Raw genomic sequence first — 23,530 nt, forward strand, 5'->3', positions numbered from 1 at the left:
AAACTTGATAACTTTACTTTTGCTATCTGAATTACCTGAAGCTGACCTAATAGCAAAGACATTTTTGTATAGCCCATATTTAAACAATTATCGTACACTTACCACTCCACCCACATACCGGTCTCTATTTCTTCTCATAATATCTGTGAATTAAAAAGAAAATTCAGGCAAGTGGCCTAATTGACTCATAGTTTTTAAAATGTAATGATACTTCATTTTTAACTCACCTAAAAACTCAGTATGTGAATTGCGACAATGAAGAAACATTGGTAATTGTGTTTGTTCTGACAGTTCAAATTGTTTTTCAAAATATCTGCACAAAGCAAAAAAAATTGCCACACCAAAATTTTTATTTTAGCATGAGACATATATCAAATAATTTTTGAGTAAAGGAATTTTACTATCTGGAAATGGCAATATGAAAGCAGTGAATTCAGATATTAACAACACAAGCTTCTTTCCTGCCACTTAATTTTTAGAAAGGGATGCTTCATTTACCAGGATTACAAACTTTCACAATGCCCTTTGTTGTTCTATGACTTTATTAACTAATGTTTGGGTTTTTAAATCACTTTTTCAGATTCTGCTGGGCTAGAATAAGCTGAAGTAATTTTGTTTTAGTTAAAGTGAGGACAGTTTGCAAGTTAGAAAACATAAAACCTTGAAAGAAAAGATTAGGAATTACTAGTAGTGGCGAGGGACATTGCCAGATGGGCAGAGTCCTTGCCAACATGCACAAAGCCCTGGGCTGAATCTCCAGCACTGCATGAAAGCAAGCGTGGTAGCTCAGGACTGTGATTTCAGCACCCGCAAGGTGAAGACACACATCACAAGTTTAAGGTGATCTTCAACTACCCAATTAGTTTGAGGACAACCAGGCCCATATGAAACCTGTTTCAAAACAAAAAACAAAACAAAACAAAACAAAAAAACCCCAAAACACAAGTACTAGCCACCTATTCCATAGCCACTAAAGCAGTACATATGCCAACATCCAGTGTGTGGGGGAAGGGGGGTGTCACGGAGGGCCCGTGCCAAGGCATCCCTTTCCCCTTAGGGACCAGATGGTATAGAATAGAGTTTATTCAGGGCATGGGGAGGGGAGTTAGGAGGGCAGCAGAGGCAGAGAGAAGGGGGGAGTAGAGAAGTAGAGGTGGGCCATGGTCACCCGGAGAGAGGGGGAAGGGAATGAGGAACAAAGGGAAAGAGGCAAGAGAACAAGAGAGAGAGAGAGAGAGAGGAGGGGCAAGCAGCCCCTTTTATAGTGGGCCAGGCCTACCTGGCTGTTGCCAGGTATCTGTGGGGGTAGAGTCCAGACAGAATACCAACAAATATGATCATACAGGTAGCTTCAGCCACACGCTGCAGATAATGACCTCCATGTGGTCACCATGCACAACTCTGTGGCCCAGCCACATGACCAAGTCACAATTTTATAGAACCAAACAGTTCTATAAGAAAGTAGCTTTCTGTCACAGAATAGCCAAAGATATAATTCTCTAAAATTATCAGAAGCATGCCAGGCAGTGGTGGCGCACACCTTTAATCCCAATACTCTGGAGGCAGAGGCAGGCGGATGGCTTGAGTTCAAGGCCAGCCTGGTCTATAGAGTGAGGGCCAGGACAGCCAGGGCTACACAAAGAAACCCCGTCTTGAAAAACCAAAAATAAAATAAATAACATAAATACATATGATGTGCCCTGAGAATTTTATGAAATTCAAGAAAAGAAAGATCCCTAAGCTAGATAGATATCATTAAGAGGTCGTGGGGTGGGGGTGGGGGGACAGAGGGAAGGATATGGAGAGACAGCTCAGTGGTTAAGAGCAATGGTTCATTTAAGAAGCTGGGGTGGGTGGGTGGTAAGGTGGCTCAACAGGAAGGACACTGTCTGCATGGTAAAGAAAGGCTGGCACCTGAGTTCACCTCCCAGAGCCCACATCAAAGTAGGACTTGGGAACTATGTGCATGAAGTGGCCCTGGGACCACCACTCGCACAGCATGGCATGCATGCCCCCTCACAAAAATAAAAGAGGAATCTTAAGAAAGAAAATTTCCATGTGGTAAAACTAATCGAAACACTCCAACAGTACAAACTGAGGATAACAGGTATATAACATCAAATAACTGGTATTTTAAAAAGGAAAACAAACAAAACCAGCCACCAAATAACAAGTTACAGAGCAGAACTGACAACTGTCAAAATTTCTTACATCTGTACATTTTATCAAAGCTCTATTTTCCTCCAGTTGAATCACTGCTTTCTGACAGCTTGGGTCAACACTAAGGACAGCTTGAAATGTCAGTGTCAGAGCAGCTGTTACTGGCGAGGACTGAGACGTGCCAAAACGCAGTGAGTGACACAGTAGCTGTGAGCCTCTCCCAGCTGGCTGACAGCCTGGGTGGCCTCGATCCTTTTCCAGAGAACCTTAAATATCCCTGGAATCATTCTGAAATCTTGTCTGATAGCTGATTTTTAAAAAAGACCTACATAATATCAGTATTTTAAAGCCCCAAGAAAAATGCCCAGAGCAATATTTCCTCCTATATGGGAGAACAGAGCTCCGCCTTGTGAAAGGAAGAAGTGTACCAGGGCAGCAGGAGACAGACTGCTAGGACTTCAAGACAATCTTTCCATAACCGACTCAGGCCCTCTCCTTGTTTCCATTCTTGGTCTTTAACAAGCACTTCTCAGGAATGGAGAATTGGCTCAGTGGTTAAGAGCACTAGGAGCTCTTGCATAGGAGCAGTATTTATTCAGTTCCCAGCACCCACATGGTGGTTCACAACGATCTGTTACTGTGGCTACAGTGGATCTGATACCCTCTTCTAACTCCCTTATACAGATGCACAGACACAGTGATAGAATTTTTAAAGCATTTCTCAAAAGCCACTGCTAGTATTTTAGAAGCTATATAACTTTTGAGCACTCAAGTCTGTCCAGGCATGCCACCATGGGCTTTACCCATCATATACTGAAGAGCGGTGGGCAGTGGCATCCTTATGCTAACAATGACAACGCTGAGCTGTATATGTAGACAGGCAGGGAATAGCAAAACTAAATCACATTGCAGGTCAGGCCTGCTCACCACGGATAGAAGACTTGAACCCCATTGAAGGTGTACCCACTTACCATTTCTCACACACGATACCTACTGGACACTTGAAAAGGGAAAAAATGTGTTTTATAAAACCAACAAATCATATAGTAGGTTAATGGTTCCAAAATGCTACAAAAATGTAGATCGAAGCCAGGAGTGGTGGCACATGCCTTTAATCCCAGCACTCAGGACACAGAGGCAGAGGATTTTAGCAAGTGTATGTAGTGAGTTCCAGGCCAACCTGAGCTATAGGGAGATGGTGTCGCAAAAAACCAAAAACAACAACAACAAAATTGGAAAACAGAAAGCACAGATGAGAGGACTGGGAGGTGGCTTGGTCGGCAGTGTGCTTGCTGTGCACTCAGGAGTTCCTGAGTTTGACCTCCAACAAGCACGTAAAAGAGAGCCCCAGGTCCCAGTGAGGGAGAGCTCCTGGGGAATGACACCAGGACTGACATCTGGCCTCCACATGCACACACATGCATGAGTGTGTACACACATGCACACAAAGAACTGACCAAGATCTACATTCTTCTAACAAGTCCAACAGCAAATATTAAATTACAGCCCTTTTATCCATATAGGAAACACAAAGAGAGAGACTTCTTCCTTATTAAACCTTTACTAGACACCAATGCATAAGCCACTATGTGCCTTTGGCACACTGGAAGACACTAATCTGCCACCTATCTTCAGTACACACAGAAGAGGTTAGCCTATGCCAGGGGAAGCCAGGTGGGACAGGAATTCCCTGGGTATCTGTCTCCGTGGCAGTAATCCAAATGAGATTATTCATACTTTAGACATTTTAAAATCTAAGTAAAAACTGCCAACTGATATATCTTCTCAGTGTCCTCAGTGTAGTTTGTTCCTGAGAATCCTCTTTTGAGGAGACCTACATTATACTGTCATCTTAGAAAGGCTTCTTAGCCTGCCTTTAGACGGCTGTCCTTCCATCCCCTATCCATGGCGCTTTTTAAAACTTTTTATGGTGGTGGTAGGAATGGAACACAAGTCCTCAAGTGCATTTACCTTCCTGATAGCACTTATTAGCCTACTACACTTTGGACTGTCTTGTCAATAAAGGCCAAAGAATGAAGCCTATCTCTTACCACTGAAGAGGCACTCAGCAACCACTTAGAGGATAAACTGAGGTCACCTCTATTAGAAACTGGCCCTTGGACATCTGATGTGTGACCCAGCATAATCTATACTCTGCTATACATACTGAGTTCTAACACTGACTGACGATGGAAGTTATCTTCAAAGCAGTAGATAGAACTCACACTATCAGTACTTTCATGGATCCAAAAGCTGAGTCTGCAATATTCAGGCTGTATTGGAGAATCACTTTTAACTTATTCTAGAAGAAAAGCCACATGGGAAGACATGCTGTGGAGCTCTGTAACAGCACCTGTCATGTACCGAGGCTTGCCCGTCTGTGGCTCAGAGGGCTCACTCTGGTCCAGGCAGACATGGCAGTGCAAAGATGGCCTGAGAAGCCGGTAAAGACAATGGGTTTCTGTCCCAGTGCAAATCTGATTTTTCCAGGTTAGGTGAACTGATACCTGGTGTTCAAGAGGCAGAGTTCATAACATCTCTAAAAAGTATGATATGGGAAGTCCCTCAGGTGGCACAGATGTCAACCCCCACCCCCAAAATGACAAGATTTATTAAGAGATAATTTGATCTGGATTCTTATGTAGTTCCCATAAGAAACTACAGTGGACCAAGGGTAGTTTGTGCATAGATACACCTGTTGCCACCCCCCCGCCCAAGTCTATATAACATAAAATGCTGTTTCACCATTCAAATCATATCCAGCGGCTAATCAGTTGGGGATTATCGTTACATGCAAACATGTGTGAACTTTCTTTCACTTAACTTTTGATATCTTCCAGGGAAAACAAAAACACCTTGGTATCTAACCCTACATGTTCAATCAATATTACTTTGAAAAAATAAAAATCAAAGTCAACAAATTTCCTTACTTGAGTTGAGTATCTTTGGGACAAAACTGAAGTCGGTCAAAATCTTTAAAAGATAAAGAATAAAAATTACTCAGGATTTGAACATAACAAGTAGTTTTTTCAAGATAATGTTAAGTGATGAGGTTGGCACTTACCAAGTCCACATTCTCCTATTGCAACAACTTTTCCTTTGTTGTTCTCAGCAAGGCTCAGCAATCCTGCTAAGTACTGATCAGGGCTACCCTTCTCAAACTCATCACATCTCGTGGGGTGACACCCCACTGTACTGAAAAACATGTCTAGCAAAAACAAAACAAAATAAACCACATTTTAGGGTTATTTTCGGAATATTTTTCATTTATGTTAATATTTAACATATAAAAATGAGTAAGTAAAGTAATTTCAACTGATTTGGAATTACAAACAATTCAAACTTGCAGAATTATGTATATCATTCAAACATTTCTAAATAAGTTAAAAGTGGAATACGCATATAAAAACTGAGTTCCTGTATTAATAAAATAATCAACTCAACTCTTTCCAAAGCTAGCCATTTATCAGACATCTTAGAATAGAAGTTTTTGGTTTTTTGGTTTTGTTTTTTGTTTTTAAGACAGGGTTTCTATGTGTAACAGAGCCCTGGCTGTTCTAGACTGTCTTTGTAGATCAGGCTGGCCTTGAATTCACAGGCTGGCCTCTGCCTCTGCGCCATCACACCCAGTTGTGAAATGATTTTTTTAAAGTAACCTAATTTTATCTTTTATATTTACTGTTTACATGGTAATACAATTCATGTATTTAATATAACAACCACAATGTGCCTCCATTAAAAAGGTTCACAGTAGAGACTGGAAAAGTGCCCATTGTTCTTGCAGAGGATTGGAGTTTGGAGTTTGGTTCCTGTATCAGACAGCTCACACTGCCTGTAACTGAGTCTCTACAGGGATCTGACATCTATGGCTTCTGTGGGCGCGCGCGCGCGCGAGTGTGTGTGTGTGTGTGTGTGTGTGTGTGTGTGTGTGTGTTTGTGTGTGTGTAAGTGTACCAGAAGAATTATTTTAAAAATTTTAAAAGGCTAATAGTAGGAATGGCTTAAAGAGCATGAAAGGGGAATCTCTTTTGCTAATAAACAAACCAAATCTCACTATTGGAAGCCAGACTTTAGCTTTAATAGTGAGGCACACACACCAGGAGGGCTGGGAGAATGGGCCAGTGTGAGTGCTTGACTCTTCTATGCACCATGCACAGCATCCTGGGTTGGTTCTCTAAAAAAAATAAGAGGTTTTTGGTTTCATTTTGTTTTAGAAGTTCAACAGGTACCTGCTACTGAACCCATGGAAGGTAGAAAGCCTTCCTCATTCCTCAGGCTTTTACACAGGTAACAGGAAGCAGTAGACAGCTCTTTTAAAAAGAAGAGGAGGAAGAACAATAATAAAGATGGGGGACGGGTTTTCAAACCACAGCTGTTAGAGATTATAAAGTATGGAAGAAAATCTTCCTTTGTACTTTAAGAAGTCCTGGGAAGATGATCATTGCCATGACTTGAACATTAGGAGGCAATGTAGCCTGAACAGAAGCATGCATTTTATAAAGATTGCTATAAAAACAGCTTTTGGTAAGATTTCAGAAAAAAAGAAAGAAACACAGCTGTATTTTGAAAAGACTACGTGGAATGCCTAATCTCTAGGTGTCTAGGAAAGTATGCATACAAAAAAGTTATCTGAATGTCAAATAAGCTTTTAGGAGTTTAAATAAGCATGAAATGTCTGAGCGTGAAGTAGCACCCAGAGAGCAGCATATTTTAATTTTGTTAGTGTGTGTTGAGGACTGTGCCCATGGAGACCAGAAGAAGATGCCATATTCCTTGAGCTGCTGGGCACTGGGAACTGAACTGGAGTCCTCTGCAAGAGCAGCAAGTGCTCTTTACTGCTGAGCCAGCTCTCTAGCCCTAACAGTGGAATATTATAATATTAACTAATTATTTTTTTATTTAAAGAATTTTTTATTAGATATTTTCTTCATTTACAATTCAAATGCTATCCCGAAAGTCCCTTATACCCTCCCCCAACCCTACTCCCCAACCCACTTACTCCTGCTTCCTGGCCCTGGCATTCCCCTGTATTGGGGCATATAATCTTTGCAAGACCAAGGGCCTCTCCTCCCAATGATGGCCGACTAGTCCATCTTCTGCTACATATGCAGCTAGAGACACGAGCTCTGGGGGTACTGGTTAGTTCATATTGTTGTTCCTCCTATAGGGTTATAGACCTTCTTCAGCTCCTTGGGTACTTTCTCTAGCTCCTCCATTGGGGGCCCTGTGTTCCATCCAATAGCTGACTGTGAGCATCCACTTCTGTATTTGCCAGGTACTGGCATAGCCTCACAAGAGACAGCTATATCAGGGTCCTGTCAGCAAAATCAACTAACAATGATCCTTCTCAATTTAAGTTAAAATATTTTAAATAAAAATAATTCCTATCAAACATTAAAATATGCACATAGAAACTACATTAGAATGACTGAAAGATAAATTATGTATGTGGGTAACTTTACTATTATTTTCTGAAATAACAATCATGCTAAATATTATAAGATTTTATCAAACATCTGATATACCAAAGACTACTATAAACTTTGTCATCTTAAGCACGTTCCACTGAAACCAGTCTGTATTCCTGTCATTTCTATGTCAGGCTCACTGTATTTGTACCTTAAGCAGTTCTGAGAAAGACTTCTTCATAATTACGTAATTCACATTTGTTTTGGTAAAAGGAATAAGAGGGTACCATTTGTTTGTGCCAACTGCAGTGCATCTTTACTGTCTTGGAGACTTCCACCTGTGATCATAAACTGAAATGGCAAAAAGGAAAAGAAGCTGACTTCCAGGGACCAAACCCCTTCCTCCAGTTCACTGCAGGGTGCTGGCCCCACTACCGCTCCTTTATGTTCATGAGGAACATCAATCCACACAGTGCTACCTGGTTTCTGTCCACACAGACCCTCCCATAGGATTCCTGTGTTACATAATAACACGCATTTACATGTTTGTCTCTATTAGCGACAAGGCCTAGGTCTCTTGAGGATGCAATTTATATGTTATAGAACAGAAATAGCTAAGGACCTGCCTAGTCAAAATTCTGTTCACTGAAATAAATGACCATGAAAATCAGTAACTGGCGTGTTGATTAGGAGGTGAAACTACCTCTGGAAGGGTACCAAAAGGCTTTTCATCTTTTTACTTTCATCCAAGCTCAAGTGTACAGGGCGGTCAGCCAGACACTAGCCGATGTACAGTGTCACAACAGACTGACCCGGGAAACAGGCATGGGAATGCAGCGGTCTTCTCAGTCATTCAGAAACGTGGCAGAATGTAACATAATCCCTTGCCACTAAGGTTTGTTTGGAAAATAGGTATTTTCTCATTAAAATATACTGTTTATGTTACAGTTTATCATTTCTGAAATGAGTTGATATTTACAATATTTCTGCTTTAATTCCTAGAATAACATATATAATTGCATAAAACCCACAAAAAAGCTTTTTAGAGGGTCGGCCATAATCCTAAAGAAAGCAGAGGGTTCTAAGAACAAAAGCTGATACATTAGTGTCGTGATGAAGGAATTCATGGCTCTTGAGAAGTCAGCATACTTCAGACAGCCATTAGAGTCATTCAGTGGTTAGAATGCCATCTTTACTAATCTGTCAGACATAATTAAAGAACCTAGTGCTGTGTAAGGTACTTTCTAAAGGTGATTTAAGGACTGATTATTATTTTTTAAAAACATACTTCTAAGTATTTCTAAGCTAAAGTAAAGATAGTTCATTGTAGGTACACACCAAAGAGAATGCACACAAAACAAAGGTGGAATTGTGTGTGAGGAACAGATACTGTCATACAGCAACATAGTATGACCAGCTACTGAGAGTGACCAGCCACTGAGTGTCTACACAGGGAATATACAGTCACAACTAAAATTTCAAATGCCCATAAAATATAAGATTTAAGAAAAATTTAAGATATCAGGAAAACTATTCTTTACTAACCTTACCTAAGTCTCAAAAACTACACCAGCTACCCGCATAAGAACTTCAATGCTGTAGAACAGTTTCTAAGCAAATCCACTTACATTCTCTCTCCCTGTCCAGATAACCTGAGAAAGGCAGGCAAGGCTAGGCCTTCATGGGCTTCCCTCCCGGCATGTGTCTCCTGACCTGGCAGTGGGGATGCCATCACATACATCACGAAGGCTTACCCATAGCAGCTTTTTCTTTATGGGAACCATGATGTTCCCACACACTTCTAAAATATCCAGTTTATGGATGAGAAGCCAAGATCTGGAATACCCCAGGTTTCAAAGCTATGAAGGAGGAAGCTGGGGCTAGAAGCCAAGTTTATGATGCCAAAATCATACTTCTAATTATACACCATAACTGCTGGTAATGAGCTCAGTAAGTCCAAGTGAACTCTGCCTCTGTCCTATTAATTCTGTCTATCCTTTACGTGTGAGAATGTGTGTGTGTGTGTGTGTGCACTCAATTATAACTGAGGAAAGTACTCCTGCTGACATGGGGAAGGTCGGAGCCTGATCCTTCAGTGTCTGCAGAAGAAACATGAGATCAAGTGACTCATCATGAGGGAGTGAACATATGACTAAAAGTTCATGCAACTTTGATCCTTTCTCACTACTTTTGAATAATCAATATATAGGGTTAGAGACCGCAGTGTTTATTTAACTAGCATCACATTTTAGAACTGAGTGTGTTTAACTTAGAAGCAATAGCTACAAAGTGAATTGATAATATGCTATAGAATATAACTTTATTTCTCAGATGTGTGGGCTTACCTACCATTTTTACAACCAATTTTAAAAAATACTTACTTGAAGAATTTGGCTTAAGCTAGTTAATGTTCAATTTCTTATTAGAACTCTAAAAACTTGTAAGCCTTTTATTACTGTTAAAACTAAGGAGTTTTCTTAGTTATCTGATGGTATACCCACAGCTAACTCTGGTAATGCATGCATGTGTTTGATAACTATTTCCAACACATGCCAAGTGAGATTATAACATTTATGGAAGGCTGTCTTTAAGAGTAGCACGTGTTGTAGTTTTATTTTTTCTGTCACACTTTGTCACATTTCTGATGACATCCCTGAGGACTGTGCAACCTACCTATCTGTGACAGAACATGCATTTCTATTACACACAGGACAGAAGTGAGCGTGTGCCGGTGGCTGTCGCTGTTACTGTGTGGCATTTTAACTAACACTTATTTTAAAAACAAAGAAATTCAACAATAACAAAGTTCAGATGTTACCTTTTTAACACCAATCTGGATAGCTCTCTCTATTACATCTTGTAAGTCATCTGTGTAAGAAAAGTCACATATTAAGAAAAGCTAGTAAATATAGAGATATTATCTATAATTATGCATGTATAATTTTTACCTCTCCTTAAAGTAAAAATGCACAAAAATGATCATGTACTAAAACACAGCCTAATCAGTGCTAGTTACTTGTAAAATAGTGAAACTAGATTTGTAAAACCTTAAAAAAATATAAAGCAAGAAGCTGAATAGTTAATAATTAATTTAATTGTACTTTTACTTTGTTGAACAAAAAAGGAGAAAATGACAGAAGTCAGGAGGTCCAAATTAAAGATGAACTCAATGATTACAATTGATGTGCTTTATATCCAAACTTGTATTTGTATATGAAATTGTAAGTGCCTATCTGTGTGTGTCCATATCTGTCCATCCGTCCGTGCGTGTGTGTATGTGACCATGTGTGCCCGTCCGTGTATGTCTGTGTGCCCGTGTGTGTGGGGGGGGGGGAGGGGTTCTTCTATCACTGTGGCTTTATATAACTGATGCTCTCACTGAACCTGGAGCCCACTGCGTCAGATGACTGGCTGGCAGCCAGCCCCCGGGAGCCTCCAGTTTCCTTGCCATCCACTGGGGTTAGACTCATGCTGCTGCTCTTAGCTTTAATGTGTGCTGGGGATCCACACTCAGAACTTCATGCTTTGAACAGCAAGTCCTTTACACTGAGCCATCTCCCAACCCACTGTTAGGGCCAGAAACATAATGGGCAACAAAATAAAATATAAAAACTCCATTATGAATGTTACACTTCAGTTTCAGAGTAAATGGAAATAAATTCAAATTCTATTTACATATATATAATAAAAATAATATATAAAAATAACGAATTCAAAAGACAAAACTCACCTTAGTTAACTTATACTGAGCATAGCAAGTATGCCAGATTAGAAACTGCAGTAGTGGTGATAACTGACTACTGCATAACTTATGTCCTAACATATATATAAACACACATGCATACATACATGCCACAGCACAGCATGAAATCTAAGCCCTAAAAAGGCAAGGAAAGCAGAAGGCAACTTACTCAACGGTTAACTTTATTGTATAAGTAACACATAAAACTAGCATTCAAATGCCTAAAATCCCTAAGAGTAAGTTTTACAGTGAGCCCTGTGAAAACATGTGTTTTTCTTGTCTCCTGTGTTCAGGAAAGCCAGCTAGAGAAGCCTGGCATGGTCAGGTGCTGACTCAGCTCTCTGCGGTGTGGAACTCTTTCACCCTCCCTATTTGCATGTCATAGAACATAGGCACTGTTCCCAGGCAGTGTGCACAGACACATCTATTGCAGACATCCTGCCTTTAAAATTCAGCGTCACCACCATTTCCTGCTTAGTCACCTCTCTCAGCTAAGGCAACAGCCCAGTGGGCAGCACTTGTCTATGCTCACATCAGTTCCTGGGCTGATTCTTAGGACTGGAGAGGAAAGTGAACTTATATGATAATACAAACCACTTGCTTCTGGTGAAGTACAATGTCCAGTCCCACCTATACACTGGGCCTCTAAGTAGATAGTGATGGAAAGAGTAGGGAAGACAGGAAGACAACAGCACACCACACTTTGTCCTTGGCTGAAAACATTTTCTTCCTTTCTAAAAGATTTATTTTTACTTTTTAATTCACTCTCTCTCTCTATCTCGTGTGTGTGTGTGTGACACGTTGCTATATGAACATGAACGCACATGCTGTCAGAAGCCAGAAAAGGGCATCAGAGGCTTTGGAGTTGGGGTTATAGGCAGCTGTGAGCTGCTCACTGTCAGCAGGTTCAGGGAACTAAACTCAGGACCTTTGTAAGAGCAGTAGGTCCTCTTAACCACTGAGCCATCAAGTTTAAGAACTTGATAAGCTGATGGTCATAGGAAGTGATCGCTGGGTTCCAGGCCTGTTGTTCAAAACGATGGTTTGCCGACAGGGCTTGACTGACTGAGTTGATTGTTCTGTCTGGCATATGATGATGAGGGTTTTGCTTTGTTTGTTTTTAAAAATAAGTTCTCACTATGTAGCCCAGGCTGGCCTCTAACTTGCTATTCTCCTTCCTCTACCTTCTGAATGCTGGGTTTTAGATTCACCCTCAGCTGCCCAGAGTCCTTTAAGATTTCACTTTAAGAGTGGATTGTGCTTTCCAAGATCTTGTAGCAGAGGTTGTCTTCACAGACGTCGCCTTAGTAAAAGAGACATTCACCTTGATGCTTCTGCACCCCCCTATAAATTCCTCTGAACATAGGATCTGTCAGGTTGATGCCAATATCTGTGGAAACCAAAAGCGAAACAGGTAATCATTAAAATAAAATTTACTCAAAATATCTCTAAACAAGCTTTTCATTCACATAGTCTATAATCTAGCAGTATTAATTGGCTGGCTGATTCTTGGCAGCTCCATGATAGACCTGTGGGACACGGGAGGACTAAGATGTGATTTCTGCTCCTAAAGACTCATGGCAGAAGTGAGTCTTTAAACACTCAGAAGGGAATGGGGCAGACCCATGCATAGGCAATTGTGGAGACAATGAGGGGGATAGGAAAGCTCATTGGGGAACCAAATTAAAATGTATCATATACACATATGAAGTTGTCAATAAATTCCTCAAAATATTGAAAACATAAAACTACTGTTATTATGAGACACAGAAAGTTCTACCAGAGTTTGGTAGCTGACTCAGAAGGGGGTCCCAGGAATAAATAATTCAGAACTGAATGTTGCAGGATTAGTCACCCAATGTGGTGATCTGAATGAGAATGGCCCCTATAGGGTCAGGTGGTGGAATTGTTTTGGGGGATTAGGAGGTGTGGCTTTGTAGGAGAGGTATGTCATGGAGTGGGTTTTGAGGTTTCAAAAGACCATGCCACCACCCTTTACTTGGAAGAGGCAGCGCAGTGGAGCCAGCACTGGTGCTGGGGGTGTGTGTATGAGCCAATCCCAAGGGCAGGAGTGTGGGAGAACTTGTCTGCCATGGGGTGATGCCCCCAACTCCTCCATATCTAGCAGCCTGCTGCCACGATTCCCACCATGATGGTCATGGGTTTACTCTTTGGAACTGTGAGCCCTGAAACTGTTTTCTTTTGTAAGTTGCCTTGGTCATGGCGCCTGTTCCCAGCAACAGAAAAGTAACTAAGTCAGCAAGCCTCCAGGGTATGAAATAGAATAATTCATCAGGAAATTGGAGGTTTTGTAGTTGCTAAGGAGAAGCACAGGAAAGGGTTTAGCTAGAAAGGACAGATCAATTATGACACACACTTATGTTAAAAATACTGGATTCAATATAATGCCTGATGATTTGTAATCAAAGGCAAGACTTACATTGAAGATACTTCACTCAGGAGTACTGGAAGCTGGGATGTGAAGGGAGCAACAGAAGTTGAGTCTCATTTGGAAACTAGGAAAAGCTCATGTGCAGTGGAGAAAGACCGAGACGGTGATGAGAGTGGAGATGTAGATGAACTACTTCCTTATTCACCAACTACTCCTGGGGGCTGACTTTGTCAAATGCTGTGTGTCTGGATGTGCTGCCCCAACAGTATGACAGACCGTGAGACCTAGTCAGGAGTTTGGATAACCCAAGAGATAGTGAAGAGAGAATTCTAGGCTGTTGCAGGATATTTGATCACACTGTGGACCTGAGATTGTGTTGTTTACTGGAAAAACCTGTTTTTAGTTGTGCTGTGGTGGCTTAGCCTTATCACACACCAATCCCTCTGGCTAGAATTCAGTCACTCTCTTAATGCACACCTTTAATCCCAAACAATGAAGGTAAATGTAGTTTGTAGAAGGAAGCACCCGTGTTTAAAGTGATGTCTAATTGAGTGGCAGACAAAGTGACAAATCAGAGGGAGAACCACCATTCCCTTGATAAACTAAGGACAGCCTCTTCACGGTACACCTTACCAAGTTGAATGGCAAAAGACTTCTGTCCTTCCACGCCACGTGAATCACATCGGTTTCCTCTAAGACCTTCTCCAAGTCTCCCACAGAAAATGCTCTCAGACAAAAGCCACTTCCTCATCAGCCCACCCACCAGAAACATCTGTGGAAATACCACAATAACTCAGCACTCCGATACAGAGGAGCCAAAGAAAAGTTCAAATAAATTGACTGGAAATAGTTCTATCCATGAACAAGGCCCATAAAGTACAATACCATGAAATGACTACAATTACTCAGAGATGGAACAAAGTGAGCTTTGGAGTCAGAATTCTTGCCACTGCCAGTAATTAGTGAAGGCTCTTGGTCCCTGTTGAGCCTCATTGTCTTCTTGGTGGATGAGTAGAATTTCCTCTGGCAACAGTAACCCTGGCAGGCAGTCACCATGACCTGAGGGAGGAGTCAGACACTGGCAACCCTGCTATTTAGGACAGTAATGTCTCCACTTCATTAATGTTTAAAAATAGCTGTCTTTAATAAAAAAAAATTACCAGTATCAATGAGTTGATTTTTCAAAACAAAGTGGGAAAGCGTTTGTTCTGTTGCCCTCTAACAGAAAGCAGTATCTGCAAACTGTTTGGGCTTAGTGAATCTTGTCAAGGCACTGTCACCTGTGATTTAGGAACATGGAGAGACAGTAAACAAGGGATTTAAAATAGCATTGGACGTTATTAGCCTTGAGATATAATTTCAAGGTTATAAAGTTTCAATAACTAGAGAACAAGGAACTCGCACCACTGTTCAGCAAAAACACAAATCCGAAAGGTCAGACAAGCAGCCCAGTTTCTTCAGCAAGTCAGTGCCAAAAATACTTAAACGAGCCACAAAAGGATGCCACAGCAGAGAAGTCAACTCCTTCCTGCCGCCACTGTCTGTCGTCTTGCTAAAGGTGTCACTGTGACACAGGGCCTCATCATGCAGAACAAGACTCTGCCTCTGGCCTGCAGTGCTGAAGTTACAGGTGTGCACTGCCTTACTTGGCTTCATTGCCTATTGTTAGTCCCTATACTAGTAATGGTTGAACATTTTAAATTGTTTTCTTTTAAATCAGCAGAATATTCCTCTACCTGTGAAAATTATTAAAAAGAACAATTCAGGGGCTGGGAAGATGGTTCTGCAGTTAAGGGTATTTGTTGCTTTTCCAGAGGGCCCAGCTTTGGTTCCAGTATCCATATCAGTATCCATATCATACCAGTATCCATATCAGATGGCTCCCAATTGCCAGTGACTCTAGGAGCTTCTGGGCACCTGGCTCCCTCTTCTGGCCTTTCCAGGTATCTATCTGCACACATACCCACTCCCATATGGCTAAAATAAATCAACTTTTAAGTTTAATATTCAATGTCCATAAAACTTTATTGAGGCATGGACACACTGAGTTGTTTATATACTAAGTCTGCTTTCAAATAACAAGGTATAAGACAAAAAGGAAAAAAAAAAACCCAAAACTGCATTCTCTGCCACACTCTCAGATCCACAACATTAAATATATTTTAAATTGTATTATAACATTGCAAGTAACAAACCTTCATTCCAACTGGGCAATGGTGGCGCACGCCTTTAATCCCAGCACTTGGGAGGCAGAGGCAGGTGGATTTCTGTGTTCGAGGCCAGCCTGGTCTACAGAGTGAGTTCAGGACAGCCAGAACTACAGAGCAACCCCGTCTCAAAAACAACAACAAAAACCCTTCATTCCGCTTTTTAATATATATTATTGCTCCACAAAATAAGGTTTCCTCACTTATTCTGTAAGTCTGTGTGAGCCCTTCTCTTTAGTTCTTTGGATAAGCAACCACGAACCTGGAAACGCCCAGCGTAGACTCTTAACAACCAGGAACAGGGACAGACAGTATGAGGTGAGGAGTGAGGGCTCTTGTGCCCTCTCCAGGACATACCACTTCCTAGCACATCACATCAAGAACCCAGAACACCTAACCTTCACTTCAGGCTTTCTCACAGAGTTTTTGAAAAACCTGCTAACATTCTCCCCACGTTTGCTTTGACTGGCCATAGGCCTCACGTCTCTGGTGTGGAAACTAACTCACGACTAGATTTCTCACAACTCCATATTTAAATACAGTGTCTTGGGAAAATATATTGCTTAAGGTGTCTCTCAGATTTTACTGTATAACCTTAACCACTCTCCTGATTCCACTTTTGAGTGCTCGGAGGATGTCTCTATTTGGATGTCCTTTAACTCACGAATGGACCTAATCTATTAGATCCAGATGGCCTAGGTATTTCTTAACCTGCCATCTTTGGGTCTTCACTTCCCACAACAGGCATGAACAGTCAGTGCTAAATGCTATGCACAACCATCCCATTTCTCTTTTTCTATTCTTTTCCCTGTTTGCAAAACCTGAAATACTTACATTCGTCCCCTTATCTGCCACAAAATCTACAAAACGACTATCAGGGTAACCTCCTCCCTGTCACTTCCCACCCTTAAATAGCAGGGAAAGTCCACAACGACGAGGTTCATACTGAGACTACCCACATCGGTATCCCAGAAGGCAAGACTCTTTCCGTACAACTGGCACTCAAAGATTTGCTGAAAAGCCTTCATTGGAACGCCACTCCCAATAGAAGTGAAATTTAAGTAATCGAGACTTTAGGGTTCCAAGTTATCCTTCCAACCCTGACTCTTACAATGTCCCCCATTTTGAATCCTTGCCGCACTCTCCAGCTGTCGGATGGATCGTGGAACTTGCGAGGCGACACAATTTGCCACCCCCTCCCGTCTGAGGACTCCCGTTTATGTCTAGATGGCCTGTGAGCAGGACTTGGCCACATTCCCGGGACTCAATGTCAAGCCTCCCAGAGTTGTCTGTGGTATGAAGGGATGACTGAGTGAACCGGTACCTTGGAGGGACTGTCAGGCCGGCCATGTAGAAGAGTTCACGAAAGACAGAAGAAAAGTGATTGGCTTGGGGGGCGGTGCTTTTTGAGAGATGGGAGGACTCGGGGACTAGCCCATGCTAGGCGATCAGTCTACGGCTGAAGCACACCCCACACCTATTCCTCTCTTTCCAGTTGAATTAAACACACACAAAAAAAGCACAAGTCACAATGATTCATTGCCCGGGAATGCTCATAAATGAACATGCACTAGGGAAACCATCCTCCAGCAAGAACCAGATCAGTCATTGCCAGCACGCGAGGCCTCCGGGCATCTTCCGTGCCCTGGAAAGGCCATGCCGCGAAAAGGGGACCCGGGACTGTCAGCGAGGCTCACGACCAAGACAAACCTGCCCTTACCCACGAACTTGAAGAGACTCATGACGGCGCGGCAGGCTCCTCCCAGGGAAAAGCGGAAGTGGCTCAGAGCACGCTCGTCCTTCCGGTTCCGCCTCACAACCGCCCGCTTCCGGGTTCCCGGCAGCCCCCGCGGCGGCCGCTGAAGGTGAGCCGGACGCTATGGCGTTCTGCGCTCCCCCGGCCTACCTGACCCACCAGCAGAAGGTGCTGCGGCTGTATAAGCGCGCGCTGCGCCACCTCGAGTCATGGTGTATCCACAGGTGGGGAGAGGGGACCCGGGGCTCGGGGACGGAAGCCGAGGGGCCCCGTGGGCCAGGCTGATCAAGGACTTGGGGGACACAGTGAAGGGAGCCCGCCCTTGAACCCGGGTCCCGATGCAGTCCTCTCTGCTTGATCTGGCGGAGATGATTGTGTGGGGCGCAACCAGGACCCAGCGTAGAAAGTTGCATGAAGAAATAAAAAGTACCTAGGACTGTCATTGTCATGGATCTAAAGCTAACGTTTTTATGACTCTGTCGTCCCTAACCTTAACAGTAATTTGTCCATTATCTTTAGTTTGCAGAGTAACTCAGATATTAGTGATTATTTTAGCCTGATTTTACAGATAAGCAGGCTCATTCTATTCCACCTCCTACGTCATTTTATTTCTTTAACCATTGTTACTAGTCTTCTCGTTAAGTCTCATACGGTGGCATATGTTGGGGGAGACAGATATTCTCCATTACATTATGAGTTTGAGGCTAGGCCAAAAAAAAAAAAATACCCTTCTTACAAACAAACAAACAACAATATAGTGTTAAAACGTGTAGACTTTCATGACCTAAAAGAAATGCAAGGGGCAGTGACAACCGAAGATGTGTAAGTCCCATACCGCTACACTCTTACCCTAAAACCTAATCCCACAAGGAGGACTTCCAAGAAAAAGATGGAAAATCAAGTAACCCTGTAAGACCTGCAGAGGGTAACCCTGGAATCCTAGGATACAAGTTTGTGGTTACATCTCTTTGTTATGCAGGCTGGTGCAGTGTACAATGCTGAACAGTTGCTAGCTTCTTTCCTAAGTTTTTCTTATTTATTTAACAGAATTTGCAATTCAGCGTCCATTCTGGATGGCAAATAAATGACAGTTAACCCTTGATTTTGAGCTGCAATCCCATGGATTAACGGGGAACGTGACGGGGAAACTCAGAAGGAACAGTGTTACTGAAGAAGTTAAGACTTCAAGAATCCAGACAGTGTTATAGTACAGTTGGAGATATTAGGGCTCATATTCATGGAGGGAATAATCAAACTAGCTACTATGACAGCACTAACAGATTTGAAAGCTGACATCTTTTCTTAGTCCTTGTCCGCATCAGTTCCCTTAAAACAAAACAAACAAAAAAACCCGTGTTGATATCACCTGTGTGACAACCTTGCCTTCCTCCTTGTTGGGACAGCACTGCTGGCATGCTAGGCCAGCTGGCCTGTAAACTTGTGGGCATCTGTCACATCCTGTCGTCCTGAGGAGGGGTGCTGGGACCACTGATGTGTGCTCCCATGTCTAGCTTTACGTGGGTTTTAGGACTCCAAACTCGGTCCTAATGCTTGCATGGTACTTTACCTACTGAGCCACATCCCCCTAGCCCTCATTTGTCTTCTAGGACATTCACTGGTTCCGCCTAAGGCTCTGTCTTAGGCACTGTGTCTCCTTAGGATGTCCTCAGTGTTGGTGCTTGAATTAGCTGTATTTCTAGTTGTCTATGAGGTCATCTGCTATCTACTAAACTGAGTTTATCCAAATTCTTTAAAACCAAGCTTTTTTTTTTTTTAATTCCTCATGCTGATTATATTCTCAAATTTCCAGCTAATGACATTACTAGCAATTCAGCTGTCTAGGTGACCTCAAGGGTTCCCTAGTTCCCCTTCTGCCTCTAACACACATCCTCATACATTGGACCTTATTGGACACTGCTTTTTGTAAATTTTTTTTTTTTTTTTTTGGTGTAATGACTGTTGTATCACTGAGAACTTGAAACCTGCCAACCACTTTGTGAAGTGTACTTTTGTATATATGCTCTTGAAATGTGTATGTCAGCCTTTCCATTAAGTAACTCTCCCAGACTATACAGCTCGTTTAGCAGTAGTCTAGAGAGGCTCCCTCTCATGACTTGGTGGTCTGGATGGGTATTTTGTTTTGTTTTCTTGGGTCTTGTCTGACAGCGACACGGGTCTTCCCATCTTTTGCTAGATGCTGTGCCAAATCCTGGAGATGGCACGGGTGATCTAGCAGAAGATGAGAGGACCTGTGGTAGTCGCCAATGAGTGCCTATCGAATGAACCTGCAAAGGTTGTCACCTTTTCCTTTCCTGTCGAAATCCTTAGAGGAGAGAGGATTGCACTTAATGCACCGTGCTGTTACTGATGATGGGGAAGTGGCCCGGCTGTACTAGTTCAGCATCTGTTGCTGTTCCGAGGGCCACGGAGGAAGAGCTCACGGCGGCCTGAAGTTGATGAGGTGCCAGAAAGGTGCTCATCTGGCATGCATTGATAAGTGCTGCCCACTCAAGTAGATAACGGTTCTGATGTCCACACTCATTTCGATTTAAGGGACAAGTACCGGTACTTTGCTTGCTTGATGAGAGCCCGGTTTGAAGAACATAAGAATGAGAAGGATATGATGAGGGCTACCCAGCTGCTGAGGGAGGCAGAAGAAGAATTCTGGCAGAATCAGCATCCTCAGCCGTATATCTTCCCAGACTCTCCGGGGGGCACTTCCTTCGAGAGATATGAGTGCTACAAGGTAGGTGAAGGGTACCTGGCAGGACTCCAGCCTTGTCCCCAGGCCCACACCTCTGCCTTATATACCATGTGCCATTTGAGCCGTGGCCAGATTTTTCCCTGACCGCTGAACTTTTTCCTCTCTTCTTTTCATAAATTCAGCTCTAAGGTTTGGCAGTGTACTTTTGGCAAAGCACAATGCTTAAAGTATTTGGTACATAGCTCATTTGGGGAACTTCAAGTTAGCCAGTTTGGATTGGTACTGAGCATTGCTGAGAGACTCAGGTAATGTTTCCATAACCCTTGGTGTTTAGTAGATGTGAGCCAGAGAGGAGGGACGCCAGCTCTCTTGGACACCTTTAATGTTTCAGCCACATAGCTCTTTAAGGCGTTCTCTCTTATCTCTGGTTTCTGCTTGCCCTCAGCTATTCATTGCTTACAATCAGAAATGGTCCAATAATAACTTTTACATACACACACACTAATGTATACGTATATGTGGTGTGTGATATATGTATGTATTGGTGTTGGTGGGTATACTGGTAGAAGCCAAGGCCATTTGTAGGGCTCTAACTTGGTTGTTCTTTATTTCTTGAGATGAGGTCTCTGCTGAACCTGGAGACTCTCTTTTTTTTCTTTTGGCTAGGCTGGGTGGCCAGTAAGCTCCAGGGATCCTTTCACCAGTCTTGCCCATCACTGGGATTACAGGTGCTTATCACCACGCCTGCATTTGCATGGGTGCCGGCAACTCCATACTCAGGTTTCCATGGTTGAGTGGTAAGCACTTGACCAACTGAACCAGCTGATGACTGACAGCAGCCCCTTGAGTTTTGTCTTCTGTCCCCTGAGCAGGCCTTGTCCACGGCATTTCTAGTTACCCATTGGAATCACACATGCTTTTCTCTTTTGGCAGGTTCCAGAATGGTGCTTAGATTACTGGCATCCCTCTGAGAAAGCAATGTATCCTGATTACTTTTCCAAGAGAGAGCAGTGGAAGAAGCTGAGGATGGAGAGCTGGGATCGGGAGGTGCGTCTTTCGACAGTGCACCATAGCGTTTTGCTTGGTCAGCATGTGGATGGAGTTTACCTCTGTGGGCATGGAGTCCAGCCATGATGGTCATGCTGGCTTCTTAGCTAGACTTTTAGTTTCTCACTGTGTTCAATTTCACATTGGCCATCTTCCAGATATGTTGTCTCTAGTGCGCTTTGAACCTCTCTGATCTCTCACCTCCACCTCCTCTTCCTCTTCTATAAAATTCCTTGCCCTTTTCCTACCCCAGAGCCTAGGCATTCTTCATTCAGCTTAGGATAGTCAGAGTTGGGCTTTAAGCAGCTCTTGTCATAGTGTGGGTGCTATGTTGGAGAAGCTAGGAGGAATCAGGAGCCCAGTTTAGGGTTTGTGTGGTAGTTTCAGTGAAAAAGTTGTGTGGCCCACAGAGTGCTACAGTAGCTGTGGAAGGGACATGGACAGGCAGAACGTCCCCTGGAGGGATCTTCACTGGCTGTGGGGAATGGGGTCAGGAACATGAGAAACCAGTGGTTTCCAGGTTCTGCAGTTCAGGGCTGGTGTCCAGGTAGGCAAGACTGGTGTAAGGTGGAGAGAAGTCCCGGGTGTCAGGGATTATCAAACATTCGGAAGGGTGAAGCTTGGGACTCTGGCGTCTGTGAAGGAAACATTCCACTTGGCAACTTTGGAGTGTAGGAATCGGGTCTAGAAATGGAAGTCTGTCATGTTTTCAGTTATATTTAAAACTGTGGAAACGACTGAGATCCTTGAGAGGAAACTAAAAAGGCTCTTTCCTCTGTTGTAGACACGTGTGTGTAGCTGCATTCAGGTGAAAGGGAGGCTTCTCTGTAACAGCTTCTGCTTTCTCAGTATCCTGAGGACAGCACGGGAGTGGGTATGGCGGGTGGGGAGCACATGGAAAAGTAGGCTTGCCAAGTGACAGTGATGGCCCATCTGACACTGGGCAATTGGTGCAGTAGACATTGGTTTGTTCTAGTATTTTCTCCTTAGCTATACTGACCTTTCCGGTCCAGTTTGCCCACTGAGCCGTTTCTCCAGCCAAGTAAGAGAACTCCAGAGCCAGGCCAAGGTGGAGTAGAAAGGCCTCTGTGGCCAAGGGACATCATGTTTTGTAAGAAGTATTAGAGCATATTGAGGCTTAGAATATATTTTCATGGTCAGCCGCAGGTTTGTTCTGCCAGTGACCACTGAGGGCCTCTCCTGAGTTCCCCGCTTCTCTCTTTGCTTTCAGCTCCTGGATGTTATCCAGTGCTGTGTGTAGATGAGCTCTTACTTCTAGGTCCAGTCCCATTAGGACAGTGATGTTGAGAATCCTGTTGGGCAACATCCGGCAGGGCGGAGCCTACTTTTCATGTGACTTCACCTGAATTCTTGTCCTGGCTGCTCCCTGGGAACTTGTTAATTTGCATCACTAATACATCTGAGCTGGGCTTCTTAATGCTTTGGGAGAGTGATTAGACAGGAGTGTTTTCTTGGGGACCATGGGAGACCATGACAAACAGACTCAGGCAGACTACTGGCTTTGCTGAAGGAGTAGGTGACAGGAGAGTACGCAGCTTTGCCTTGCTAAGAGAACAAGTGAGAACAGCCACCTGGCTCACCAGGGATGACACCACTGGGAAGGCAAGGCAGGGAGACTCTTTGTTGTGATTGGTAGACTCAGGCATAGAAACAGTGCAGGTTTATATGAAATAACCTCTTCTTGATGCTGATTCCGGGTGGAGGGAGACATAGCCCACCGTCTGACCGTGCACATGGGTCTTACTGTGAGAGTCCTTCTGTAATTGTCCCTTCCTTGTCCCCTTCTAGGTTAAGCAGCTGCAGGAGGAAACATCACCTGATGGTATTATGACTGAAGCTTTGCCTCCTGCCAGAAGGGAAGGTGACTTGCCCCCACTGTGGTGGCATATTGTGACCAGACCTCGGGAACGGCCCACATAGAGGCAGGCCCCTCACTGTTCATGCTTGCAAGTGAGAGTTTCAGAGCACGCTCACACTTGCCCTAATAAAAGGAACTAGACACGTTGGCTGTGCCTGAAGTGTTCTTCCAAGGTTACTGTGGCACCAGTATTTGCCTACAATGTGGTGTGGTTTGGTTTTTACCATGTATGCCA

The 23,530-nt window shown here is 43.2% G+C and overlaps 2 protein-coding genes and 1 long non-coding RNA gene across 27 annotated transcripts in view; 1 reads left to right on the top strand and 2 right to left on the bottom strand.

Moving 5' to 3' along the window:
• Positions 1-17,707, bottom strand: part of Tatdn1 (TatD DNase domain containing 1) — a 43,604-nt gene extending 25,897 nt beyond the window's left edge. For 3 of the 24 annotated variants that reach the window (XR_003951437.1, XR_384041.3, XM_006521366.4), the window contains exons 1-8: positions 17,630-17,707; positions 12,635-12,700; positions 10,387-10,436; positions 7,856-7,919; positions 5,225-5,368; positions 5,091-5,133; positions 228-313; positions 103-143 (exon numbers count right to left, since the gene is read on the bottom strand). Coding sequence is in view for 20 of the 24 variants with exons in the window: in XM_006521366.4 (XP_006521429.1) it covers positions 103-143; positions 228-313; positions 5,091-5,133; positions 5,225-5,368; positions 7,856-7,919; positions 10,387-10,436; positions 12,635-12,700; positions 17,630-17,651 (516 nt within the window). In the remaining 4 variants the exon portion in view is untranslated. Of the gene's footprint in view, positions 1-102; positions 144-227; positions 314-5,090; positions 5,134-5,224; positions 5,369-6,257; positions 6,335-7,779; positions 7,920-10,386; positions 10,437-12,494; positions 12,701-17,233 lie in introns of all 24 variants that reach the window. The other 21 variants (NM_175151.5, NM_001368428.1, NM_001368632.1 and 18 more) reach the window with 20 other exon arrangements.
• Positions 13,623-17,227, bottom strand: Gm36559. The gene is made up of 2 exons (XR_875364.2): positions 14,863-17,227; positions 13,623-14,761 (listed from the first exon to the last, which is right to left on the bottom strand). It is a non-coding gene; the product is annotated as a predicted gene, 36559 (long non-coding RNA).
• Positions 17,708-17,751: 44 nt separating the features above from the next.
• On the top strand, positions 17,752-23,467 carry Ndufb9 (NADH:ubiquinone oxidoreductase subunit B9). Of its 2 annotated transcripts, none has more exons than NM_023172.4 (4): positions 17,752-17,889; positions 20,219-20,411; positions 21,303-21,416; positions 23,226-23,467. In NM_023172.4, exons 1-4 carry the CDS (start codon positions 17,789-17,791, stop codon positions 23,355-23,357), a joined length of 540 nt encoding a protein of 179 aa, NP_075661.1. In that variant the 5' UTR covers positions 17,752-17,788; the 3' UTR covers positions 23,358-23,467. The 2 variants fall into 2 exon arrangements, with proteins under 2 accessions (NP_075661.1, NP_001351737.1); NM_001364808.1 differs by having other exon boundaries at positions 17,752-17,774.
• The last annotated feature ends 63 nt before the right edge of the window (positions 23,468-23,530 follow it).

This window comes from Mus musculus, chromosome 15 (genome assembly GCF_000001635.26).
Source record: "Mus musculus strain C57BL/6J chromosome 15, GRCm38.p6 C57BL/6J".
NCBI lineage: Eukaryota > Metazoa > Chordata > Mammalia > Rodentia > Muridae > Mus > Mus musculus.

Coding starts and splice junctions, on each gene's coding strand:
- Ndufb9 (NM_023172.4), top strand. CDS start 17,789: ATGGCGTTCTGCGCTCCCCCGGCCTACCTGACCCACCAGCAGAAGGTG. Junction 17,890..20,218: donor GAGTCATGGTGTATCCACAG/GTGGGGAGAGGG, acceptor TTTCGATTTAAG/GGACAAGTACCGGTACTTTG. Junction 20,412..21,302: donor AGAGATATGAGTGCTACAAG/GTAGGTGAAGGG, acceptor CTCTTTTGGCAG/GTTCCAGAATGGTGCTTAGA.